Source organism: Rhinoraja longicauda, chromosome 5 (assembly GCF_053455715.1).
Source record: "Rhinoraja longicauda isolate Sanriku21f chromosome 5, sRhiLon1.1, whole genome shotgun sequence".
Classification (NCBI taxonomy): Eukaryota; Metazoa; Chordata; class Chondrichthyes; order Rajiformes; family Arhynchobatidae; genus Rhinoraja; species Rhinoraja longicauda.
In genome coordinates this window covers 28570949-28597860 of record NC_135957.1, presented here as the reverse complement: position 1 = coordinate 28597860, position 26912 = coordinate 28570949, and the positions used below count along the sequence as shown (strand labels likewise).

At 41.4% G+C, this 26912-nt stretch overlaps 1 protein-coding gene across 15 annotated transcripts in view; it reads left to right on the top strand.

Annotated features, from left to right (window-relative positions):
- The window catches only part of LOC144593513 (myelin transcription factor 1-like protein), a 346938-nt gene that overhangs the window by 285376 nt on the left and 34650 nt on the right, over positions 1 to 26912 (top strand). For 14 of the 15 annotated variants that reach the window (XM_078399197.1, XM_078399201.1, XM_078399195.1 and 11 more), the window contains 3 exons: positions 19657 to 19781; positions 20994 to 21062; positions 22077 to 22139. In XM_078399197.1, coding sequence (XP_078255323.1) covers positions 19657 to 19781; positions 20994 to 21062; positions 22077 to 22139 — 257 coding nt within the window. The remainder of the gene's footprint in view (positions 1 to 19656; positions 19782 to 20993; positions 21063 to 22076; positions 22140 to 26912) is intronic. The other variant, XM_078399192.1, reaches the window with a different exon arrangement.

The window sequence follows — 26912 nt, the reverse complement described above, 5'->3', positions numbered from 1 at the left end:
ATAATATACTATGAGAAAGTGGTCCCAGATGTGTTATGTTTGTGCTTAAGCCTGTATATTTATATTTGCCATCGACGGTAAAGCAATAGCTGCTTTTCTCGCTGCCAAGATATTTTTAAATTGCTTTTCAGCAGCTACAAACATAATTCATATCCCAGAAATCAAAGGAGAAGGATCAAAAAACATCTGAGGAAAAAAATAGCCATTAATGTTTTGGATGTGACACTTCAATTCTGTCAGAAAAGCCTAAACTCAAGTCATCTCCCTTTTTATTTATCAGCTGCTGATGACTTGCTGTTTATTTTCAACATGACCTCCACTTACTTCAAGTTCCAGCATTTGCAGATTTTCTTTTTATCTCATACCGCAGGGAATATGTGTGGTAGGCAAGCCACAACATTTGAAATAATGGTAAATGGCTGCCCAAATTCATCTGCTGTGATGCATCTGTTACTTACAGCAGAATTGGTCAGAACAAAGAAAATAAATGATCAAAAGCAAAAGATTCAAATTGCATTGTTTCAGACAAAATTTAGATTTACACCCCCGTTCCATCCTCAGGACATCCCTGATTTAGGACTTTATTATGTCTCTGGGGTGGTTCATAGGAATGCAGGTAACTAGACATATTTATGATGGACCTTCTCCCATTAGGCAGTTCTTTGAAGACCTGGATATCTTGTTTCCATTTCTGCTCTGTAGTTGCCGATGAGACCAATGTGGGTCCCATAGACTGTGCCATAGGGTGGGGTAGGAAATGTTTGACAGCGCACGTTTGTGGTTGGCCGAGAAGTAGTACATTCCTTCCTTCATTAATGTTGGGATTCTGTGTGCTTCTGGCGAAGTGACTCAGGTTCTCAACACCTTCCCAGGTGTCTCTTGTCCCTTTTGGTTAGCAATGGGTTAGCTAAGTTGCCCTTTTTATTCAAGGAGGTTTGAATTGTTGCCTGCGTTTTCCTGTGTCTTCCTGGTAATCTCCTGCTGCGATGGAGTGTGGGATAAAGTTCCAGTCTTGGGAATCTGGTGACAGGCATGTTGCCTGTGGATTAGAGTTGACTGAGTGCAATTAGGGTCTCAGTGTTGGAGATGTTGGCCTGGGGGAGGATGCTGATGCCAGTAGATTTGGAGGATTTTGCAGAGATGTGCTATGCAATTGTGCCAGCCATGTTACGTAATGTATTTTGCAGAACTAGTAAGGATCACGCTGCAGGAGATGTGGAGATCTCTTTCTGTTCGGATGTAAGTTTTAATGGTCTCCACCAGACTTCAAAGGTCACCCAGCAGCCATGTACCTGAGCTGAAAAATGTAAACCCAATGATCTTACCCTATGCTGCATTATAGGTTCCTTGCTTTGGGTGGCTAGTTTGCTAATCAGCCTGAGGCTGGGCATTCAAAGGACCTTAGTAATCTGGAAATTTCCCTCAACTTCATGAAGCTGTGTGATGTCATGTGGAACAATGGTTTTCATAACTACATGCGAGTTGTTCCATCATCCTCTCACCTTCCCTTTCTTTGACAATGGGAAAGATAACAATCCTGGTACAAGCAAAGATTCTGAATCATGGGAAATTTATGATCTAGACAGTGGCCATTCAACCCATAGTGTCTGTGCCAGTCAAGTAGAGCAACTCAACCTCATACCCCCATTTCAGCACCAGATCCATTGCCCTGCAGGTCAGCTCTTCCAGTAGTAAATGGGGTGAGGTTTTCCGTTCTATCAAACCTTTCAGCAGTGAGATACAAACTCTGACCCACTCTGGGTAAGTAAATAAAACCTTTGTCTCCCTTCTCACATTACAAACAATTGTTTTAAACCTACTGCCCCTGATCTTTAACCTCTTCACTAAGGAAAATATGTCCTTCTTATTTATTGTGTACCAGGATTTTATGCATCTCAATTCTCTCTCCTCTGCCTCGTCTGTTCCAGAGAAATAATCCTAACCTATCCGATCTTTTCTCACAGCAATGATTTTCCATTCCTGGCAACATCCTCACAAATCTCTTCTGTATCCTCTCCAATACAGTCGCATCTTTCCTGCAATGCAGTTATTGGAACTGCGTTCAGTACCCAAACAGATATTCAACTACATCTCAAGAGAATATACAAAATGTGAATTACAATGTCAGTAAGAACTGTTCAGTAGATATAATGCAGGCACAGGGTAGTGGACATTATGCATGCACAGACCTACACAATTATTATTCTGTAGCTTGTTGGGAACATCAGTGTTCGTAATAGACACATAATTAGAATAATTCCCCTAGTTCTTTCGCGAATAAAATTAAATTTGTAGAAAACCAGAATGATGTTTATTTCAATGATGATGTTCACACAATATGACCTCTAAAATAGAGAAAGAATTTCTCTTGCTTCTATCTTTCTGTTCTGGCTTCCAGCTCATATACTGATCTGTGGCTGACCAGGTCCAGACACCTCATTGTGTGGGAAGGAACTGCAGATGCTGGTTTAAACTGAAAATAGACACAAAAAGCTGGAGTAACTTAGCGAGTCAGGCAGCATCTCCGGCGAAAAGGAATAGGTGACGTTTCGGCTCGAGACCCTTCTTCAGACTTCTGTGATCATCCAATGGCCACTAATGTGCTGCCATTCAGGTGGCTCAGGCACTTTGCACCTTACTATACCTCACCTTACTATTACGTTACTGATCCTCACTTTTTCTAACTGCAGTCCTGGTGCCTCCAGCAGTGTGTGATACAGTCACCTGAAATCTCTCCAGTGAGAGATTAGTGCAAGCTCTGGAGAAAATGCATTTGCAACTTAAAAATAGCCCTATTTCTAATACTGCAGTATTTTATTTCTGTAGTGAGTCATTCCACCAATCAGTCAGAGTAACAGCAGGGATTAAGAATTCCACAGAAATTATTAATCCAAATCATTTCCTGATCAACCATGACTTTCCCAAGATGATGTGGCATTTCCCAAATGTTCAATGGTCACTAAAAGCTACTTGGTGAACCAACTTAAAAAGTTCTTCCCTGATAAAAGACTTCCCCAGGTGGCAGCTCACATTCATGGAATCCCCATCAGAGGCTGGATCAGTTCCTCTCCAGCATGTCCTGGCTTGTGCTCATCCTGGTTAAGATTGTGGTCCAGGTTTACCAGGGCTGGGAGAGAAGTGCCTTTAAGCCAGGTAAGAATTAACACTTCCACTTCCCCTTTGATGACCTTGCCTTAGCCACAACAGAGGCCTGTCCTTTGTTCCTCACCTCCCGAGTCTCCCAGTCCAGTCTTGTTTTCTACTTCCAACACCAAGATATCTATTGCTCTCTCTCTCCAACTAATATTTCACAATTGTGAGTGGCATAGTGGTGCAGCTTCTGGAGTTGCTGCTGCACAGTGCCAGAGACCTAGCTAGGTTCAGTCCTGACCTGGTTGTACCTGCGTGGAGTTTGCACATTCTGCCTGGGACGGTGGTTTTTGTCTGGACGCTCTGGTTTCTTCCTTGGTTGGTAATCAATTGGCAACTGTAAATTGCCATGAGTGTGTTGGTTAGTGGTACAAATCTGGTGGGAGTTAATGGACGTGTGGGGAGAATAAAAATTGGGATTAATGTACAATGGGTTGGTTTTGGCAGTGGGCCAAAGGGCCTATTTCGTACTGTATCTCACTATAACTCTTCACTCTTTGACTCCAATGCCATTGCATTTAAGATTTTCATGCATTTTTCATGTTATATATATGTCTGTGCTTTGCCTTTTTGCCCACTGTCATTGAGTTCTGAACACACAACCTTGAAGCCAATGTGAACAGCTGACCATTTGGCTATCCCATGGACCCATTAATAATTATTTAGGGAACATGGAAAAAGAGGAGCCAGATTTTGCTCAAAATAAAGAAAGTTTAAGCTAACTGAAGAAAGAGTAAGCAAAACACACCAATATTGATGATGATTAGTAGCTTGGGAAAAGAAGAGCTGCTGAAAATTTGTGAATTGCTGCATCTTGTTGGCTACTCTGCCACTGTGTAAAAATGATCACTTTGTACTCAACCTCCCTCTGTTTCATGAATTTACAGCATTCATGCTCCATTAAATTAATCATGAAAAGTTATGTCTAGTAATTAACACCAGAGGTATCTTTCAATAAACATGATAGTCATTAATGACTAGCAATCAACCTCCCTTAACTAGAAAAGGAACAGTTGCAAGTGGAGAAACTCCCTCCTCCAATTGGGAAATTAAAAAAATACCAAATCTTTTTTTTTAACTTCCCTTGCTTTCAGCTTGTGTCTCTTAATATAGTTCTTCTTTTGCTCTTACTTGGGACAATAATGCATTCAAATATTAAGCCTTAACCTGGCAGTTTGTTCCATCTACCCACGACCGTCTGTGTGAAAGTTACCCCTCAGGTTCCTATTAAATCTTTACCCTCTCACCTTAAGCCCATGCCTTCTAGTTCTTGATTTCCCTGCCCTTGGAAACATTTTGTACATTTGCTTTATCAATTCCTCTCGTGATTTAATACACATCAATAAGATCGCCCCTCAGCCTCCTGCATCAAAGGTCTAAAGTCTTAGCCTGCCCAACCGAGGACCAGATCAGCAGCGTTCAAGGCAGGCAATCCAGAATCGTACAAGAAGTTGACGCACGACCTTCAGAAGGCCATTAAGAATGCAAAGTAACAGCTCTGGAGTAAACTGGAGGCTCAGACAGATGTTCAGCAACTGTGGCAAGGCTTGCATGCCATCACGTTGTACTCCATGAAAACGACTATTTCAAATGACAGTGATGGATCACCTCAGGACAAGCTCAATGCTTTTTACACTCATTTCAAAAGGAGACCAATGTCGTACTTTCACAGAGCACCACAGTCCCTGGCAACTCTGTAATCTCAGTCTCCAAGGCTGACATCAAAAGATTATTTTTGAAGGCGAGCCCTCGGAAAGCATTCTGCCCTGATGGTGTATTTGACCACGTTCTCAAAACTTGCATGGATCAACTGGATGAAGTTTTTGTGGGCATCTTGAACCTCACTATTATGGTCCAATGTCCCCACCTGCTTTAAATATACATCCATAATTTCAGTGACAAAGCTTATATCTCGTGTGATGTTGCTTATGGCGCAAAACAATTCCTGCCAAGGTAATGACCTTGACCCACTTCAATTTGCCTACTGCTACAACAGATAGACAGCAGATCCAATCTCCACTGGACCAGTTGGACAAAAAGGAACATGTCAGTCATGCTGTTGTTCAGAATTCAATACCTGTGCAAACTCATTGGAAGTCTCTACTTCTCCCTGAGGAACTGGATTCTTGACTTCTTCATCAGTAGACTTCAATCAATTCAGATTGGCAGCAAATCTCCCCGCCGACCATCAGGACATGTGTACCGCAAGACAAGGGACTGTGCCCAGCAGACTGTGCTCAGTTCCCTGCTCTACTCTCTCCATACCCATGATTTTGTAGCCTGACTGAGCTCTCACACCATCTTTAAATTCACCATTGCACCACCAAATAACAGGGTATCAACAAGCCAGAGTACAGGGGAAGATCTATAATCTGGTTGAGTGATGCCAGAATAACAATAATTAGTTGACATTGTTGACTTCAAGAGAAGAAAGCTGAAGGGCCATGTACCAGTCTTCATTGAAGGGGTGGAGTCAACAGCTTCAAGCTCCTTTGCAAACACTGATCGCTCCTGGGCCCAGCAGTCACAAAGGAACCTTCTCAACGCCTCTCCTTCTTAAGTTTGTGGAGATGCAGTATGTTGCTGAATGCTCTATCAAACTTCTTTAATTCAACAGTAGAGAGAAATGTAGCATCGGGAAATGACACCAGGTTTGGCAGTAACCACACCGACACTCGCGGTGGTGTGAACTCATGCGATATATCTTATTTACAGTGCGTGGTAACGAAGTAAATACTGTCCCTTCCATCAGATCGCAAGTGCGATGACGCTGGCGATCTCAGGGTTGTCCCAGCAGCTTAGTCCTGGTCTTCAAAGGAGGAGGAATGGCAACCTCAGGTTTTTTCCTGCAGTTCACCCATGCCTTGATGCGCTGACAGAAAAGGTTTCTTCCTGGCAGCTCAGCTTTGGGCTTAAAGAGTCAATGCTGGCAATCTCTGGATTATCCTCTGGCAGCCAGTCTTTGCCTCTGTGTGTGTGGGCACTGTCCCTCATTGTCTGTGGGCAGGAAGAGGTTCTGGCATCTCAGGCTTTCCCCAGCCATCAGTCTTAGCCTCAGGTAGAGGCACTGGCTGCCTAAGGCTTCTTTTCTGGCAGTCCAGTCATGACCACATAGTGGCACTGGTGTTCTCAGGTTTGTCCTAATGGCTCAGTCTTCCTCAAACCTGCAACGGGGCAACACAGCTAGCAGGGAGGCACTCCACTTTGTCTCTCTTCTCTGGCTAGAATGCCTGGGTTTTACAGGGAGTAGGCTGACAAGGTCCATGTGGCCAAAGCATTATCAGCTACTTGGACCCAGCTGTTATCAATGTTGCTGAGGATTGGCCTCTCTTGGGCCATCAGCCGGTTAAAGGGATCAGACCGACATCCAAGGGAGAGGACACTTTCACAGCATATTAATTGCCTGCAATGGAAATTCGAACATTCAAGAAAGAAAGAGGCTGCAAAAGGCTCAACATTCTGTTTCTTCCTCTTTGCTATTGTCTGTACTCTGTTCTTCCCTTTTGCCATACTGATTGTATGTGAGTTTGCTTTGCTGGATTTATATAGAGTATTATCTGATCTGAGGTGGATTGCATGCCAAACAAAGCTTTTCACAGTACCTCAGTACATGTGACAATGATAAACCTAAACCTAGACAAGGCCTGGTCGGCCATGGGTACTGACACCCCACCATCGAAGGGATCTAGAGGAAGCACTGCCTCAGGAAGGCAGCTAATATCATCACAGACCCATGCCATGCTGGTCACACACTCTTCTCACCGCTGCCATTGGGAAGAAGGCATAGGAGCCTGAAAACTGTTTCCTCCAGGTTCAAGAACACCTTTTCTGCATGAACCATTAGGTTCTCAAACTACCCTGCACAATCCTACCTCAGCACTGAACCACTATGGACTTTGCCCTGTTACGGATGTTGTCTATACTTTGCACTCTCATGGTCTAGTGCACTGAGAATATCTGATAGTTTATTGTGTATTTATTGTTGTTGCATCTCATGTAACTGTAAAGCTGCAACTTGTAAGAATGTCATTGTTCCTGTTTATATCCGGTGCTTATGACAAATAAACACTCCTAACTCTCGACTCTCTTACCACTCGAGCATCATCTGGCCTGAAAGACCAATGCAATACTGAGAAGACACTGCACTATCTTTTGGTTAAAACATTAAGCCAAAAGATATCTGAACCCTCGTGGAAGTAAATTAACTTGAGATTTTATGTGAAGAACAGCAGTTCTTAAGCAGGCTAATAGTTGTTCCTTCATCAGCATCATTCAGCCAGATTGTCACATTGCTGCTGTGGAAGCTTGCTGTTCATGAGAGTCATTACATTTATTTCCTACAAGTAGAAAACATTAACTTTATTTCAGATTTAATCCTATGATTGCAAATTGTTTTGGAACATAGCGAAAGTTGAATAGTGCTTTCCTCCTATTTGCTTCTCTTCAGTCTGATTGCTTTTCCGACTGAAAATGAAGTCAGTTTCTCTGGGCAATTAAATGCAGAAAAGTGCAACTTTCTGCAGCTTAGTTCATCTGGTTGTCAGAGCCGACATTAAAACCTTGCGACTTGTTAATAGATATTGTCTGATTATTCTTAATGTACAGCAATGAAAATTAAAATGGTTGCTTTATATCTTTTCATTCCCTGAGGAATAAATTGGATGGACACACAAATAGACACAGTGAGCACCTTGTCACACAGAAACACTGTTACTATTGCTGCTGAAACAATTATATTGGTATAGTCCGAATGTGAGGGTGCATCACATTAGAAATAAACTAATTGTGAAATGCACAAAGTCTGTGACAAGTGGAGGTGCAATCTAAAGGTCCTGCAATTGTGCAACAAAGAAACAAGTCACCAATGCCCAAGAGTGAGAGGGATGTGTGAGGTCGGTGTTTCCAGGGAATAATTGCCCAGAAGTAGGTTGAAGGGAAGTTGCTGAAACTGAATATTAAGATTAAAAACAAATCGACCATTCACGGAGACAGCTTAGGTGCCAAATTAATCAAATTACAAGTGCCAGATGAGCTATCATTGCAACCTGAGCACAAATCGAATCCAGTCGTCTGTTAAAAATGGGACATGATGGAAAGCAATGAACATTTTAAGAATGAGCTTGGGGAACTGACACCTGGAAATCGCGGACTGTTTAAAGTTTGAAAACCGATCGGAATTGTTGATATAAATAACTACCAATTAAAGTTCACTTCGTTACCCTCAAATATTCTCTTATCAAGTTTGTAGTCAAGATACGTTAAATTAAGGTAAACTGTGCCAGGCACTATAAACAGCATTGTTGCGTAACATAAACAGTGCATGACATTCACTGAGCAATGACAAACCTAGAAAGTCAGCAGCAAAACTAGGTGCCTCTTTGGAGATGCGACCGTGAAAATATTTGGCTCAGAATCTATAAAATATATGGATGATATGCAAATCTATGCTCATCTTATATAACTATAATTACCCGTCTTGTCTGTACAGAAAAAGTTAGAAAGCTGCATTGTATGTGAAATGTGCAAAGAATTGTCTTTGTCAAAACAGCATTATATTAACATTATATTAAATTGTTTGCACTGCCATCTTCTTGTAGCAAAACTACAAACCAAATCAGGCCCTCTCAACATCACATCTGTTCACAACACCTACACTGCAACACCACACCAGTCAAAGGGACATATTTTGGACCACTTTAAATGATCTTGTTGGGTATAGAAAGGACAGAAGTGGTGGCTTGGTTGCTGCAAACATAGTTCAGCCACAGATCAATGATTTTAGAGATACATCACGGAGACAAGCCCTTTGGCCCACCTAGTCCGCACCAACAAGCAATCATCACATGCACTAGCACAATCCTATACACTGGGAACAATTTACAATTTTACCGAAGCCAATTAACCTACAAAACTGTACGCCTTTGGAGTGTGGGAGGAAACCGGTGCACCCGGAGGAAACCCACACAGTCACAGGGAGAATGTACAAACTCCATACAGACAGCACCCGTAGTCAGGATCAAACTCAGGTCTCTGGTGCTGCAAGGGAGCAACTCTACCACTGTGTCACTGTGCCTCTCCATTTCCTCACTAAGCCAACTTCAGCATTGAGGCTACTTCGTGAACAAACTGGATACACCAGTCATTTGCAGCAAAATACAAAGTGCTGGAGTAACTCGGTCGGTCAGGCAGCATCTGTGGAGGGAATGGAGACGCGACATTTCGGGTCGGAGCCCTTCTTCAGACTCTAGATCCAGCATCTGCGGTTCCTTGTGCGTACACCAGGCACATCTACCTGGTAGATGACTTTGCACTGAAGAATGCATCGTCCATTACGCCCTCATGAAATGCATCTTGAGATTGCCACTGAGCTTCAGGCAGCTCCAGTGCATGGGAGGCCTCGGCTGTGCAGATGCCAAGAACAGGTTTATCTCTGTCAAGTGTGCACCTCTTGAGGATGCACAGGAATTAAGTTGGCGAGCTTAAAGACATTACCCAGCAGTGAGAACAGAAGATAATGGTAATGTCAGTCTTCTAAAGGTGAGGAAATACCAATGGGGAGATTAACATTTCAGGTCAATAATCTTTCATCATTGGTGGCATCTACTCCTGGACAAGAATCAAGAAAAGCCCGTTAAAACAAGAGAGTCCTCAAACCATAATGAGTATCCAAAAAGGAACCTCTGATGGCACCAAGAAAACTAAATTTCAAGTGGATCCAAAGCTTCATCTCCAGAGTTCTTCCATTCTCCCCAGCAGCAAATTGCACAGCAATAATAGAATCACTAACTCACAAATTCACAGTGCATTAGCAGATTTCATACATGTTCATTTCAAAAGAACGGCTTTTCCCCATTAGCCAATTTTACAAGAGTTAGTGGGGGCAGATTTAATGATATATCAGGAATGATTTACACAGCAAGAACCAGCTGCCTATGGTGTTGGTGAATGCTGAGGTAATCAACAATTTCATAAGGAAATTGGATAGGAATGTATTTGGGCCAGGAGGATACATCAAGGGAAAGGAACCGGCTGGATCGCTGTACAAATAGCCAGCATGAATTTAATAGACCAAATGGCCTCCTTCTAAGCCTTAATGACTCCTCTTTACATTTGTTGACTTTGATATTGCCAACCTTCAGACCATATTTATGTTCTGCACGTTCATCATTATTCCATTGAAGTACCTCGATTTAATATTTGCTAAAATATTGACAATTAACATTGTTCAGACTATTTATTATTGGTAAAACGGAATCTGAGAGCACCTTGGCAGTTGATTCGAATCACTCTGTGGCCACTGTTCACTACTTCGTTAGGGATGTCTGTGTCATTTACATTTACTGGGTTAGGGTGAGCCACCATGCCCATTCACAAAGTTGAGATGTAGTTGTCAGTCTTGGGCATGGATATCATGGGCGGCACGGTAGCGCAGCGGTAGAGTTGCTGCTTTACAGCGAATGCAGCGCCGGAGACTCAGGTTCGATCCTGACTACGGGTGCTGCACTGTAAGGAGTTTGTACGTTCTCCCCGTGACCTGCGTGGGTTTTCTCCGAGATCTTCGGTTTCCTCCCACACTCCAAAGACGTACGGGTATGTAGGTTAATTGGCTGGGTAAATGTAAAAAAAAATGTAAAAATTGACCCTAGTGGGTGTAGGATAGTGTTAATGTACGGGGATCACTGGGCGGCACGGACTTGGAGGGCCGAAAAGGCCTGTTTCCGGCTGTATATATATGATGATGATGATGATGATGATGATGATGATGATATGATCTGTGTGAACAATATATTTTGGAATCCTCATGTTAATCTGCCTAGCATGGCCAAATTTATATTGGATGACTGAAGTCTCTCATTGAATGTTTTCATTATGTGCTTGGGCAGTTAACTTTGCTTCTTTCTAAATGTTCCTGGCCTTCTGGACACTGTTACTCCTCAAGGCCATTTTAACCATTTGAACAGAGAGTGCTTTCTCACACCATAAATCCAAATCTACTGCTTGATGGTAAAATGTATTTTTTAGTTTGCTGCACCTTGAAAATATAGTTTGTTAAGGGCCCTTTCAAAAATCTCATGATTGTATTTATTGTGATTTTGAAGCTTTCAAAGGAAACTACTTTACTGCGACCTTTCTCATCTTCCATTCTTTGGTTTACTTTTACTGTAATATTGATAGGTGCTAACAGAATTTTCCCACTGTCTTGGATTAAGCCATCTGCCTTCCGCTTTTATTTATCGTGAAATTCCTGGATTATTTTCCAAGTTGCAGGAATCCTCCAGAGAAAAATCTTGCAGGTCCAAATCTGGATCGCTCTCCAGTCCATTTAACATGCTAAATAACCATGACGTTTACATGGATTCAGTGAAAATCTTATATTACTCATCCCAAACCTTGCAGAAAAATCACTAAAAGTTTGGATTTAAAACAGTTCATTGAAATTTCAAGAAATTCAATGTATGTAAACCTTTACCTGTGCCCTATCAAGAGTCTAAATGTCTAGAAAATGGCCATCATTTAAGACATCTTGGGAAGGATTTTTTTTAAATTCAGCCTTAAGAATGAAATGATTGCATTTGAAACATAGTCATACAGTTTAGAAGTAGGCTCTTTGGCCCACTATGTCCATGCTAACCATTAAGTATCCACCAATGCTAATCCAATTTTCCAGCACTTGATAGATAGCCTTCTAAACCCTTAGTCAAAATGATGATGATCACACTCCTGTCACAACAGCAGAATGACAGAGCAAGGCTCCGGGCCCCCATACGATAGGACAAGGCTGACTATATTATTATCAATAGTGACCTGCGTGTATCAAAGGAAGGACAGCCAGTCCTTTCAAAAAGAGTGATCGAGGTCCAAGAAATTGCCCAAATGTTTTCTTCATCATCCAAACTGGAGCTGATTGACCATGATATTAGAGATAATTAATCACTGAACCCCTTTATCGTAATTGTCTTTTAGAGTTTAAAAGTGAAGTGTAATGTTCCAGTATAGGCAACCTAAATGATGGACTTTGCAAATGAACTTATCTAGACATGCTGAGACACAGAAAGAATGGATGAAATTTATGCCCTGGATGATGTAACTTAGTTGTTTTAAGAACTCTATCCCCACCGAAACTATGGCCAACAAAGTTTATCACATTTCAGAAGACATGTTGAAAACAACATGACATAAGGATTAATATCAGATTCATCTCATCCTGAGAGGAAATAACTTTGAACATATAGGGTACTGGTGCATTGAGTGCAGAAGAATTGTGATCAACATCTAACTGTGTGTCAGTTGTAAAATCCACTGATTTTACTACTATTACTGCTATTTACAACGTGAACTACCTGGTGCTGCCTGGGAGCAGATTGAAGTGAAAGGGAAGAGAATGGGCTCCACACTTCTCTGATGAATGATAATGTTGTCAGTGATGAACACCCAGAGCAGAGATCGTTGTAGCCTCGGCCTCCAAACCTTTGAGTTTGGCTTCCACAACTGAGCCCAACAAGACCCAATTATTGGAGAGAAGGAACGGGTGATGTTTTGGGTCGAGACCTGTCCAGCTTTTTGTGTCTATCTTCAATTTAAACCAGCATCTGCAGTTCCTTCTTACACAAGACCCAATTATTGTTTGGGGTTTGTTTCTGGGGGCCAGGAGGATATTTTATTAAAACATTCAGGTTCTGGTGGGATCAGGCCACATCACTCATATATGTTTCATATATTTATCCCATGCTTGCTGTTAAAGCGGGCGTTACAGTGGCGCTTCGGTAGAGTTGCTGCCTTACAGCACTTTTAGCGCCAGAGACCTGGGTTCGATCCCGATTACATGTGCTGTCTGTACGGAGTTTGTACGTTCTCCCCATGACCGCGTGGATTTTCTCCGAGATCCTCAGTTTCCTCCCACATTCGTACAGGTGTGTCGGTTAATTGGCTTGGTACAAATGTAAATTGTCCAGAGTGTTTGTAGGATGGTGTTAATATGTGGGGGTCGCTGATTGGCGTGGACTTAGTGTGCCGAAGGGTCTGTTTCCACGCTGTATCTCTAAGCTAAACGAAACAAAAAAATATAAACAAAAAAGCCACAGAATGGGTGATGTCTCGACCCGAAACGTCACCCATTCCTTCTCTCCAGAGATGCTGCCTGTCCCACTGAGTTACTCCAGCTTTTTGTGTCTATCTTTGAATGAAATTGACAGTTGAGTCTATCTTTGCTTCTGTGGGTCTGAATTTTCTATGAATTGAATAAACTCCTTTCACATTAGTTCAATACATCTAAGAGAGAAAAATGTCCGTACATCCACCAGTCTTGTGTGAGTTTAATCTTAGGTCTCAAGATGAGAGGGAAGTCCACTGTAATATTTAAATCAATGATAAACGTGTAAAACTTAATTAAAATAAAGCATGAAATAAAAGTAAGAGTAAAATACAAACCTAAGGACATCTTCTCTTCAGAGGAAAAATTCCAGCCTCATCAACAAACCTCTCGAATAAAATGTAATGTCTTTCCAGGTAGACGTTTTAATATCTACCAGATTGTATACAATCAGCAAAAACCAGGATTGAGTTTTACTTGAATTGTAGGTACACTGAAAAGCGTATGATTTGAGTCTTTTCTACTATCTAAAGCAGGCATTTTTACTTCAAAATGTTGTCACAATGGCATGCTGAAGAGGCAATATACACACTGAGGTATTTTGTAAACCATAAGATCTAACCATACTCAGAGAAGTTTCAAAATCCTGCCAAGCTGCATGCTACATTTGCAACAATGAGAAAAACAGAAATGATGGTTAGATCTTGTGGAATATAAAATACTCTGTCTATTTGCCTCTTCAATGTGCCATTGCAAGTAACTGTTAGAGGTTAAGTCACCTGCTTTAGATTACAGAAAAGACTCAAATCATATGTTCTTTAAAGCTATGTCCTCTAGTCTTTGAGACCTGCTGAATATTCCAAGCAATTTCATTTTTTATTTTAGATTTCCAGCATCTGTGGGGTTTTTTGTTTCATTTAGCCAAAACCTAAACTAACAGTGACAATCTTCCATTTCTTGTGTCGTTCAGCATAAAAAAAATGTTGTGAGGTACTTCAGTGAAGCATGAAGAAACAAAGGTTGGTACTGAGTCAAAGGAGGAAAATATGAACAAATAACTAAAAAAAATCGGCAAAGGAGCGAAGAACGGGGAATTGTAGAATTTGCAGGTTGAAGGCGCATCTGCAACTGATGTATTGATTGAAGTGGGGAAGACAAACTGAATGGGATTGGAGGAATGCTGTTATCCCAAGGCTTACAGGGCTGGTATGGACTACAAAAATACCATTGAACTCATTGACGTACATTATGAAGTTTAAAGTGCTATGTAGGTTAGTGGGACAGGATGTAGGCTGAAATGTGGCTCAAATTAGTTAGATTGTGGGCAGCTGAGTGATACGATATTAACTACTTAGGAGACCTATCTTGAGACTATTGGAAAAGTGCAAGCTGAACATAACAAAGGCAAGAATGAAGATCTAACAACCTCACATAAATACATCAGAATCCAGTCCATTTCACAGTCCTGACTCCCCACCATTGACTTAATCTATACTTCACTCTGCTTTGGGAAAGGAGCCTACATAATCAAGGACCTTACGCAGCCTGATCATTCCTTCCTCTCCCCCCTCCCATCAGCCAGAAGATACTTAAGCTTGAAAGTGTGCACCACCAGACCCAGGAACAGCTTGTTCCACTCTGTTATTAAATTTCTGGATGGTCCTTCCATAAGCTTGGGTACTATCCCGAATTACTCATTACGAACATTGCCGTTTTTCTCTAGAAATGTTACGCTACAAAGCTGAGAAACTATATTCTGCATTCTGCATATTTCTCATCACTCAATCTTTTGTAATTGTGTTTGGCTTGATTTTATGCATGTGTAGTGTTATCTGAGTATGTTGGATAGCATGCAAACAAAAACCTTTCAATTTTCATCGGTAGAGTGCATCAATGAAAACCTAAACTTAAATCTGGTGCGCTTGCTAATAAAATTTATCTTCAGATATACAGATGCTCCTCAACTTACGATGCTTCGACTTACGATATTTTGACCTTACGATAGTGCAAAAGCTGGGCAACGGCAGCAAGCCACAGCCGCTTCCGGTCACATGATCGGATGTATTTAAATGCGTTTTCGACTTACGATATTTTCGGTTTACGATGGGTTTATCGGAACGTAACCTCATCGTAAGTTGAGGAGAACCTGTATCCTGTTACAATTTCAAAATGAGTGCATTCAAAAAGTAACCGAAAATAGCAAGTGTATTCCAATATTCTCACTACTTCAAACTTGAAGCAGTGTGTAAATGGCACTACATGTTTTTAAACATAGAAACTTGTGAGGAGTTTGTTCCGTTGCGAGTGCAACACTGAAATTATTCCCCTAAATTTCCACATGTTTTTTTGGACCTTTCTGCGAACTATACCAGATCCCCACAGCCTGCACCTGTAACGAGAGTGAGAATCATTGTTCTCTCAGGTTGTGTGCTCTTGAATTTCCAATGTCTTGTTCTACATTTGGTGGCTGAGATAAATGAGGTGCAGGAACTGCCAACCTAATCATCTGGCCAACCTGCAGTAGGTTAATTGGCTGGGTAAATGTAAAAATTGTCCCTAGTGGGTGTAGGATAGTGTTAATGTGCGGGGATCACTGGGCGGCACGGACTTGGAGGGCCGAAAAGGCCTGTTTCCGGCTGTATATATATGATATGATATGATATGGAGATGCTTGAAAAGCCTTGAAGAGTGTGCAGTAATCTTTATGGCTTTTAAAACTTGTCTAGTGTATGCATTATTCTTTGTGGAAACCTGCGTTCTTACTGAGGTTCACATAAACCTCCTCTCATTCATCTGCTGCATCCAATGTTCCCGATGTGGCCTCTTTGACGTCGGTAGGACTAAGTGTAGACTTGGCCCCCATTTTTCCGAACACTTGCGCTCAGTCCGCCAAGGCCCACTGGGTCTCGCAGGAACTAACAATTCTAACTCCTCTTCCCATTCCCATAGTGACCTTTCCATCCTGGGCTTCCTCCATTACCAGACTGAGGCCACAGGTAAACTGGAGGAACCACACCTCATGTTCTGCTTGGGTAGCCTACAACACACCATATGAACATGAAATTCTCCAATTTTAGATAACTATCCAAATCCCCCTAATCTTCTTCACTAAAACGAAGTAACAAATCTACTTCCCACCATTCCTCCCCCTCCCCCCTACATTTTTCCCCTACATCTCTTCCCAGTGCCCCATCTGGACTCAGATCCATTTCCCCATCCTTATCCCCTCCCACCTTCATTCTTTCGCAAATCTTCAATCCTTATCTCACACATTTTGTCTTTTCATCTCCGACCTATCACTTGCCAGTCTTTGTCCTGTGCCTTCTCTATTCCTGCTCTATTCCACCCCCACCCCCCCCCCCCCCCCCCGTCTATCACTATCAAACTAAAGAATGGTCCCCACCCGAAACGTCACCTTTCCATGTTCTCCAGAGATGCTGCCTGACCCGCTGAGTACCTCAGAACTTTGTGGCTTTTTTTGTAAACCAGGATCTGCAGCTCCTTGTTTCTCCACCTATCACTTGCCAGGCTTTGCCCAACCCCTACCTGTCTCTTCCAGCTTTCTCCCCCTTACTCTAATCCAGGGGTGTCAAACTCATTTTAGATCACGGGCTGGAATGGGCAAAATGCGACTTGACGCGGGCCGGATCAGTTGTGCAGGCGCGTACGCACGGGAAAGTGCACCCACAGCTTTCGTTGCCTTGGTTTTTTCAACCTGCTCTCATGTGTCTCAGTCTCTGCTATAACTACAATGTGTTTCACTTTACGAATTTTGTTTCTTATGAAGAAGATTGCCTGGCAAGCATTACTTTTATGATTGGTATCTAGGGCCTAGATAGAGTGGATGTGGAAATAATGTTTCCAGTAATAGGAGAGTCTAGGAGCAGAGGTCACAGCATCAGAATAAAAGGTCATACATTCAAAATGGAGATGAGGAGGAATGGGTGGTGAATCTGTGGAATTCATTGCTACAGACATTGGGTATTTTTGAGGCAGAGATTGATTAGGTTACAGGGAGAAAGAAGACAATAGAATGTGGTTGAGAGAGAAAATAGATCAGCCATGGTTGAATTGCAAGTAGACTTGATGGACTAAATGGCCTAATTCTGTTCCCCTGAATTATAGTCTTCCTACAGTGTTTATGTTTTGCCCACAATGGGCTGGCTGGGTGGTGAACAGCCAAACAGCAGCTACCTGACATGGTGTGTCCATCATCTCACCTGAAGGCCCCACTCCCCATCCTTCTCCTTATGTCTTTCTTCCTTCCCCTCACATCCTCTCCCCTCACCTCTCATGTACTTCTCCACCCTCACCTTCTCCCTCACCTGCCCTCTCCCTTTCCTCAGCCTATCCCTTCCCTCATCCCCACTTGCTTCCTTCCAACTATTCCCCCACTCCCCTCCCTTACTTCATCCTCTCTCTTTCCTTACCTTGTCCCTAAATCCCCTCCCTCCCTTCCCTCATCCCTAAACACCATTCCTTCTCTCACCCCCTTCCTCACCCCTTTCTCCCTACTTCCTTTCTTTACCATCTACTCCCCCACTCCCCTCCCTCGACACCCTCTCTCCCCTTCCTCATCCCTATAAACCCTCCCTGTCCTCATCTGCTCCCCTCGCCTTCCTTTACCACCACTTTCTCCCTTCTCTTCCCTATTCCCACATAACTACCAGCACGTCTTCACATCCCACCTAACAACCCAAACTTAGAGCCCCCACCCTGGAGAGCAGCTCAGATTTTGTATCGCTGGCTGCGGCCCCATTCACAGTGCGACAACTTCCCACCAGCCTCTATCCACGCACTCACCTGGGTCTCAGGTACATGGTGGCGGTCTCTGTGGCGGCTGCCCAGGCACTTCCCAGTATCCACAACAACGCTGAGATTCCCCACCTTCCCCAGCGCCGGCCCCTTCCTGCCCGTGTCACCAAATGGCCTGTCCTGGGAAAGAGAGCGGCGAGGGAGAGAGAGAGAGTGGCGAGAGAGAGAGAGAGAGAACGGAGAGAGAGAGAGCGAGTGGCGAGAGAGAGGGAGAGCGGCGAGAGAGAGAGAGTGGCGAGAGAGAGAGAGAGAGAGTGGCGAGAGAGCGAATATACTTTTTTTAAACCCAAATCATCCCGCGGGCTGGATTGGATCCCTTTGCTGGCCGGATGCGGCCCGCGGGCCAATAGTTTGACACCCCTGCTCTAATCAGTGTGAAGAAGGGTCACGATCTGAAATGTCATTTCTACATGTAACTGCGTTCTTGCTGGTTCTCTCAGCATCACTGAGGAATTAGCAGACATTCCCCTCTGCCTGTCTCTCCCACAGTCAGGGTGTTTCAGAAATAGGTATGGATTTCTGCTGAGACTCACTGCTCTTTGATATTATCACAGCAGGTTGGATGGAGTGAAGGAGATTTAGGCAGGATTCAAGGAGGTCAAGCAGTTCATCACATACACCTTCCCTGCCCTGTTAATGGCAAAAATCCCATCAATCCCTCCATTGTTATGTTTAGCATAAGGTGTTCTCCCACAATGAAAAAATTGCCACAGACAACCATGGTCAGATTTCCATATTTTGCCAAATGTGAGAGGAAACCAGAGAAAACCCACACGGTCACCGGGAGAACATGCAAATTCCGTACAGACAGCACCCTTAATCAGGATCAAACGCATGTCTCTGGCATTGTAAGGCAGCAACTCTAATGTTGCGCCCCGTGCCGGCTTTATCAATGTAAACTCTGCTGTACGGGAACAAGAGGTGGTTGCGTGACTTTTTTAAAAATGTGAATCTCCAAGAGGCAGCCTACATATCAGTATAACCCACTAAATCGCATCAGACTGCAGATGAGAAATTCCTCACTAGACCTTCTGGCCGCTGTTGATCCTGTTGCTGGAGATGGGGCTATTGCTGCAACATTGATTACCTGCAGAGACAAGACTGAACGCTTTAAATTGTTCCCTTTTTCAGACCAGGATTATTGGTTGACTTTTCATTAATAATGATGACATCATTAAAAGGTTACTTACACTGTTAATTAACAAACTTATCTTTTCGAGGAAGCATTAGTAGGCAAAGAGTGAGATAGTTTTTATGCAAAGCCAAGCACAGGGTTGCATAAAGTGCTGAGCCCGTGCCAAAAATGTGCTGTTTCTGACTTAACGTGGGCACCTGAATTAGATTTACACATTGATAGTTGTCATAATGCATTAATAACGGGCCAACAAAATGTAGTCTATTGCGTTAAACCTTTTCTGACAAATTCCTATTGGGTGTTAGGGAAAGGGATTGCAGGGAAGAGGATGTGTGCTGGATGGTAAGTATTTAATCCTAATGTTCTTACCATTGTGAATGCAAGATAGGTTGGTGGAATTGCTGATTTGCTCATAATTATGCTCGTAAATAATGGAAACATTAACAAATTACTAATCTTCCTGTAGCCAGATGATATGGATCCATTTCAAGAAAGCCTGGAAGAACGGAGGTATCCTGGAGAGGTCACAATACCAAGTCCTAAACCTAAATATGGACAATGCAAGGACATCAGCAAAAAAGATCTCATAACGTAAGCCAGCAGAATAGTGTCAACTTCAACTTGACTTTAATTACTAAATACCTCTTCGAAATAAACTTTTTGTGTGCTTTGGTAGCATGCAACACAATTTGCAATGTGTACTTTTTATCTTCATTTCCCAAAATTTTCTTGGCAGATAAGGATCCTTACTTTAATTACACTATATTAAGAATAAGTAAAACATTATAAATGTAATTGCTTCTCTTTTGTTCAGTTTTCCCCGAGGATGCTTAGCAAGCCATTGCAGACAGTGAAGCTAAACTGGAAACAATGAAATATCAAAAAAAGAGTTTTCTAAAAACTTAATTACTATTTTTGGCTGTTTTCTTGTTTGGTGGCAGATGTCCAACACCAGGGTGTGATGGGAGTGGTTATGTCATGGGTAATTACGCCTCACATAGAAGGTGTGACTTCCTTTTTCATGGTGGATACTGTCTTTTCAATTTTTATTGTTTTCAGCTTACCTGAACAATGCTGTCAAGTGAATTGCAAAAAAACCTTTGTATGTTAACCCTTAGACAATTGAATTTTCTTGACAGTTTGCAGCATGTTTGTTACATAATTCTTTACAATAATCACTAAGATTATGGGCTGAATGTCATGAGGAGTAAGAAGAGTATTTAAGAAGAAATAAGCTTTCTTTATTGTCAATGCTTCATGAATAAATTATACACATTTCCTTTTCCTTTTTTGGGGAAATACAATGTAAACGATTAGTTACATAAAATAGTTACTTTTAATGTGCTGTTATTGTATTTCTGGACTTTTGTGTTGGCTGGAAATATATTTCAAAAGTTCATTACTGTAAAATGAATCTACATTAAAGAAGCAAGGATAATGCTTTAAGAATCAAATTCCATTATATAATATACAAATTCTTAAGCAAACAAGCGATTGCTTAAATCTTGAGAGGATTAACTATTGGCATGAATCTGATTAATTGATTAGGTTAATTGACTGGGTAAATGTAAAAATTGTCCCTAGTGGGTGTAGGATAGTGTTAATGTGCGGGGATCGCTGGGCGGCGCGGACTTGGTGGGCCGAAAAGGCCTGTTTCCGCGCTGTATATATATGATATGATATGATATGAATTCAGCTGTTAAACCATTGTTTCTCTGCAATTGTCAAGTTGTGTCATATGTGTGAATGAAAGGTTGGGTTGGCTTGACATGAGTTGATTTTGCCACCTTGTGTATCTTGCAGTCTATCCGGCTGTCCATTGGCAGATAAAAGTATTCGGAGTATGATGGCCACCAGCTCACAAGAACTCAAGTAAGGCTTAAATGGCATTAGTGCATGCAAGAAGTCTGCATCCTGTCATTACCGATCTTATTCTATTAATGTTGGATTTATGTTAACCAATAACTGCCTGAGTTAATGTGAAATCTGCATTTTAAAAAATTGAATGGATAGACTGACACAAATAGGTCTGATACATTTATATTTCTCATTTCTGTTTGACTCCATTTCTAATTGCTTCTTTTAGTGATAACCTCTATCTAAGAAACCCTTTGTAAAAATCTAAATCAAATATTTGGCTTAGTTGTCCCTGTTTGAATATTATAATTCAACATTGGATTTGCCATCAAATTATTAACTTGTTTCAGTTTGCATCCAATTGGGTTTTGTGTACAATCTTCCAACGCCACAGCAATGTCAATCACCAATGAGGCTTCCTCTTCCAGTGTTATGGTTTTAACATTCACTAGTTCCACAAAGATTCTCTTTTAGTCACCTGCAAGGTTGGTGATTACAAATAAGTTTGCAACTGGCCTTCTCACTCACTGACCTGAATGTGTGCGTCAAGGTGTGAGTTGCAAATAGAAAGGACCAAACCCTAAACAGAGGGAGAGTGGGGGAGTGGTGTGACGGCAGGTGGCTGATAGAATCCTGTAGAACTGTTTACACAAATGTTATAGCTATACACTCAGTTAATTTAAGTGATGGACATTGTTGGTGATTTTCGGGCAAATTATGAAACCTCGGCATATCGTGGAAACATCAGTTATAATGGGTCATTTTAGCAAAAAATTTCAAAGTGCAGTCAAATGTTCTTAAAGTAGATCACCATTCACAAAACACCCAATGCAGTTTGTCAAGCTGAAGTACAGATATTTAATATTGTACATTGTACGAGTTATTTAGTATTTTTATAGAGCTGTGTTTTAATCACTCTGTCTCTTTCATTCATAGCATTCAGGCAGCAAACTAGTTTCCACTTGTAAATGCTACCATAGATAGTAGGTCACTCTAATCAAATTGCTGCTCCTACATTTTCATTGATAGGTGTCCAACCCCTGGATGTGATGGTTCTGGGCATATAACTGGAAACTATGCTTCTCATAGGAGGTAGGTCAGACCTTCACATTGCACAACACTTTCCTTTTTTTCTCTTTTCTCTAACCAAACTCTGTCCTTCCATTTCTCCATCTATTTGGATAAATTGATGCAAAGATAGACTGCTGTAGATACCATTCACATTTCTAAATTCTTGATAAACATTTGCGAACTTGGACGGTGAGTGCTGGCAGGCTACTTTATTGGGGGAAAGCCAAATGCGGTTTTCCAAAAAAATATCCACAAACTTACACCGATAGGAATCGGGAAACCTAGCTGATTGAACTACATTCAGTCATGACGATTGTGGTCAGCTCATAAGACATTGCTGTGATGTTGGATAAGGGTAATTAGATGATTCAAGTTATAGATAATGTCTAAAATCTTTATGAAATGAAATCACTTTCATGGGTGGATGAACTACTGAGAGATATTAGCACAAGATAGTTTCTTCTTCCAGACTCTCATATAATATCCCAACAATGAGTGTCTTTACTGCATCTGAAGAATACCCTCAGATACCCTCTATGATTTTCCTGATGACTGCAACTGAAGAGGTGCAGCAGTTAAATTACATCCAAATTGATGTTGCATGGTTCTTGGCAAAAATTTCCAGTATGGTTCAGAACAGACTCCTGTTGTCGGCAAACCTTCTGAGCTGCATTTCAGTCACATGGATTCTTTAGAGTTCTTTAGAAGATCTGAGTATTATAATAATATATATATAAAGAATCCATAAATTGAGTTTATTTTTAAAAGTACTTTTGTAATGTTCAGTAAAAAAATCTGGTAACCTTTTCACTCTATTTTCCAAAGCTGTACAGGTTTGTAGATTAATTGTCTTGGTAAATGTAAAAATTGTCCCTAGTGGGTGTAGGATAATGTGGGCCGAAGGGCCTGTTTCCGTGTTGTATCTCTAGACTAAACTAAACTATTATGTAAACTTTGAGGCTTAATAATTATGCTGGAGTTCCTCCAAAACTGCTCCTTTAATATTGCAGCTACCTGCAAAATGCCAAAAGTGGCCATCTGTTTTCTGTATAGTGTACCTGTATCAAATAGTGCAGTCTACGAGGATACCTGTCTGACATAAATATCATACAATTATTTGATTTTTTTTTAAATTAGGAGATGCATATTTGCCTGACCTGCCTCCAGATAGTGAGTGTAGACAAAAAAATCAGGCTGCAGTGATTTTCACTTCCTATTAATAAATAAGTTCATTAATGTCCTCTACAGCAAAAATCCTAGGTTTATAAATTGTCTGCTTTTTATAACCATTTGCTCCACTTTGAATGTCATGATTGACTTTATTGTCGGGAATATGCTTATCACATTGGTTGTATTAACGCAGCAAGTTGACCCAATCTCGAAATTATTGCCTGAAAGGATAGAAGAAGCAGATTGAATAATTGCAAAAGCAGTCTCTATTTGAAAGAGCAAATATTTCAAGGCAGCGGTATTGGTATTGGTTCATTATTGTCACGTGTGTCGAGATACAGTGAAAAATGTTTTTGTATGCTATTCAGTCAAATCATGCCATACATGAGTACATTCAAACTGTACACAAGTACACAGATCGTGTAAAGAGGAAAATAACCAGATTGAAGAATATAGTGTTACAACTGAGTGCAATGAGGAAAGAACAAGGGAGCTGGGTGAAACGCACTCACATGTGCCCCAGCTATTCCTGCCTTTTTGGCAGTTACGTCGAACAGTCGTTATTCCAGGCATACACTAGCCCTATCCCCCAACTCTTTTCCACTGCTGCACCGGGGCTACCTCCTGCACCCGTGCAACCTCCTGCACCCATGCAACCTCCTGCACCCGTGCAGAACTCATGGAGTTTATTAACTTCACCACTAACTTCCATCCTGATCTCAAATTCACCTGGACTATCTCAGACACCTCTGTCCCCTTTCTCCATCTCTCTGACACCATCACAAGAGACAGGCTATCGACTGACGTCTATTACAAACCTATCTACTCCCTCAGTTATCTGGGCTACACTTCTTCCCAGCCTACCTCTTTCAAAGATACTATTTCCTACTCTCAATTCCTCTGTCTCTGCAACATCCCCCCACTCCCACCTCCCCCTACTTTCAGTCTGAAGAAGGGTCCTGACCCGATGCGTCACCTATCCTTTTCCTCCAGAGATGCTGCCTGCTCCAGCACTTTGTGTCTATCTTTGGTATAAACCAGCATCCACAGTTTTGTTTCTACATACTGGGTGAATTGAATAGAAGTTTCAGAGATTGTGTTTGAATGGCTGCCCCCTTGTGGTATATGATCTTATGATTAACCATTGGAAGAGCAACGCTATTGCACCTTCAAGGAAATGGTGTGAAATCATGAACAGTCATCCAGACCTGCCAGATAGAATTTTATTTTGTAACCTGCTTGATAAATAAGTTCACAACTTTACACCATCATTTCTTTTTATCAGAGATGAATGTCAAATTGCAAAAGAAACCTCTTTGTTGCTAAGTAACTGGTTGTCTAATCTAAACACTAGCACATTTTCTGCTCCATGTCAGTTTAACTACTGACAACATTTGTTGTGCCTCTCGCAGTGTAATCAGTGTTTTGGGGGAACAATATGTGTGATGATACCATAAAAATGCAGAACATATCTCATTTATCAATTCACAGATTTTTGTTATTTTTCTTTTTAAATGTTTCTGCAAGTTTCTGCCTCCTAAATTGGCGCCATGACATACTACGGTGTTTAAGGTCGAGTGGTCTATCTTGCTCTGCTCTATTATCTTTGGCCACCACCCTCTGTGTGAAAACACCCTCAGGTATTTATTAAAGATTACCCCTCTCACCTTAAGAGGGGTAATCTTCTGGTTCTTGATTCCCCTACTCTGGGTAAAAGACTGTGCATCTATCCTATCTATTTCACTCATGATCTTATATACCTCATTCTCCTGCACTCCAAGGAATAAAGTCTTAGCCTGCCTAACCTCTCCCTATAGCACAGGCCTTCAAGCCTTGGCAACATGCTTGTAAATCTTTCTAGATTAACAACATCTGTCCTATAACAGAGTAACCAAAATTGAATACAATACTCCAAAAGTGGCATCACCAACATCTTGTACAACTATAACATAACATCCCAACTTCTATACTCAATACCCTGACTGATGAAGGCCAATGTGCCAAAAGCCTTCTTGACTCCCCATCTACCTATGACACCACTTTCAATGAACTATATACCTGCACTCCTCGATTCTCAACTCTACAATACCCCCAGAGCCTGGCCATTCACTCTGAAGATTGTGCCCTGGAATGACTTCAAAATGCAAAACCTTACACTTATCTGCTCAAACTCAATTAACCATTCCTCAGCCCACTTGGCCAACTGATCAAGATCCTGCCGTAATTTTTGATAATGTTCTTGGTCATAGATTCAATCAACTGGGCAGAACTTTTCCTTGAGAACTTTCCATCCTCAAGTGAAATTGCCAAAATGTAAAATCAGAAATCACAATGAAGAACAAGGATCTGGATAGCAATCTATCTACCAGGGAAAGGATGGAAGAGAAATGTTGAACAGCAACATTTCTTCAGGTGAAGGTACTCTCACAGTTCCAGGATTTTGACCAAACAACTATAGAAAACTACAGCAGCATGGCGGAAATTGAGATTGAAGCCTCCGCCTATCGTAGACATAACTTTCCCCATATCTTCAGCTCCCTGTGATATTTAGTAATGAACTGATGTACCATGTCTTTGAACAGCTGTGAGTTCCACTTGACGGTCCTCCCCATGGATTTAAATTTCTGTCTATTTTTAATAGTAAAGTGGCCTCAAGAACAATAAGGTACAGCATGGCAGCATCCCAGCGTTAAATGCACTGGTGTCTCTTTGGTTGCAGTGCAAGAGTTCATAAAAAAGTCATTCAAATAGGACATTGGTCTGATCCTGAAATGTCAGGCAATGTATTGTAGAGGTTTTTAATCAATAAATTCCAGCGTAAGGTCAGGGATTGGAACATAAATCACAAACTTAAAAATATTTACATCTCTGGAATAAATTAATAAAAGAATTTGGGCTATCAACATTATTATGAGAGTGCATCAGTTACTGTAGCTACAAATTTTCAGCTCCATTGTCTTCTCATATCTGGACTTTCCTGGACTTATTCATTTTAAATTCACCATTCAATTCAAATAACATATTTATACTCGCATTACTCATGTCTGCCAGCACTTTAAAGATTTGTATCGTCTGTTCTTAATTTTATTTTCTTCAATGAAAATAACTCTTAGCTCTGTGTGTCTCCCTTCTTAACTAGCAAACCTTGGTGAGAAATATTCCTGATCATTCTCTAAACCTACAAACATTTTAAACCCAGCATATACTAATTTATAATGGCTCATTTGTTTATTTTTAATCTGCCGCCGTTGTCTTGCTCCTTTACAGTGTCATTTATGTTTGTCTATTTAATCTTTTGTTCAGTAGAACTCATTTATTACAGGACCCTCTGCAAAATTGCTGATTTGTATTTTGTGTGGGAGCAGAAATATTGTCCCATGTCTATTTAAAAGCCTTTGTTTGTTTTATCATGTTATCCATGAGCATTGTGTTTACAGGCCTTTTATGCAAGAAATAATTTCATTGTTCCATTTTTTCGTACATCTGACAATTAAACGCTCTTGAAGATGACTTTTTTTCCCCTTCCTTTCTGGTTTCCACCTATCACCACCAATCTTCCCACTTCACCCCTTCCCCTACCTCACATAGCTCCATCTGCCCATCATCCCTTACTTCACCTGCATT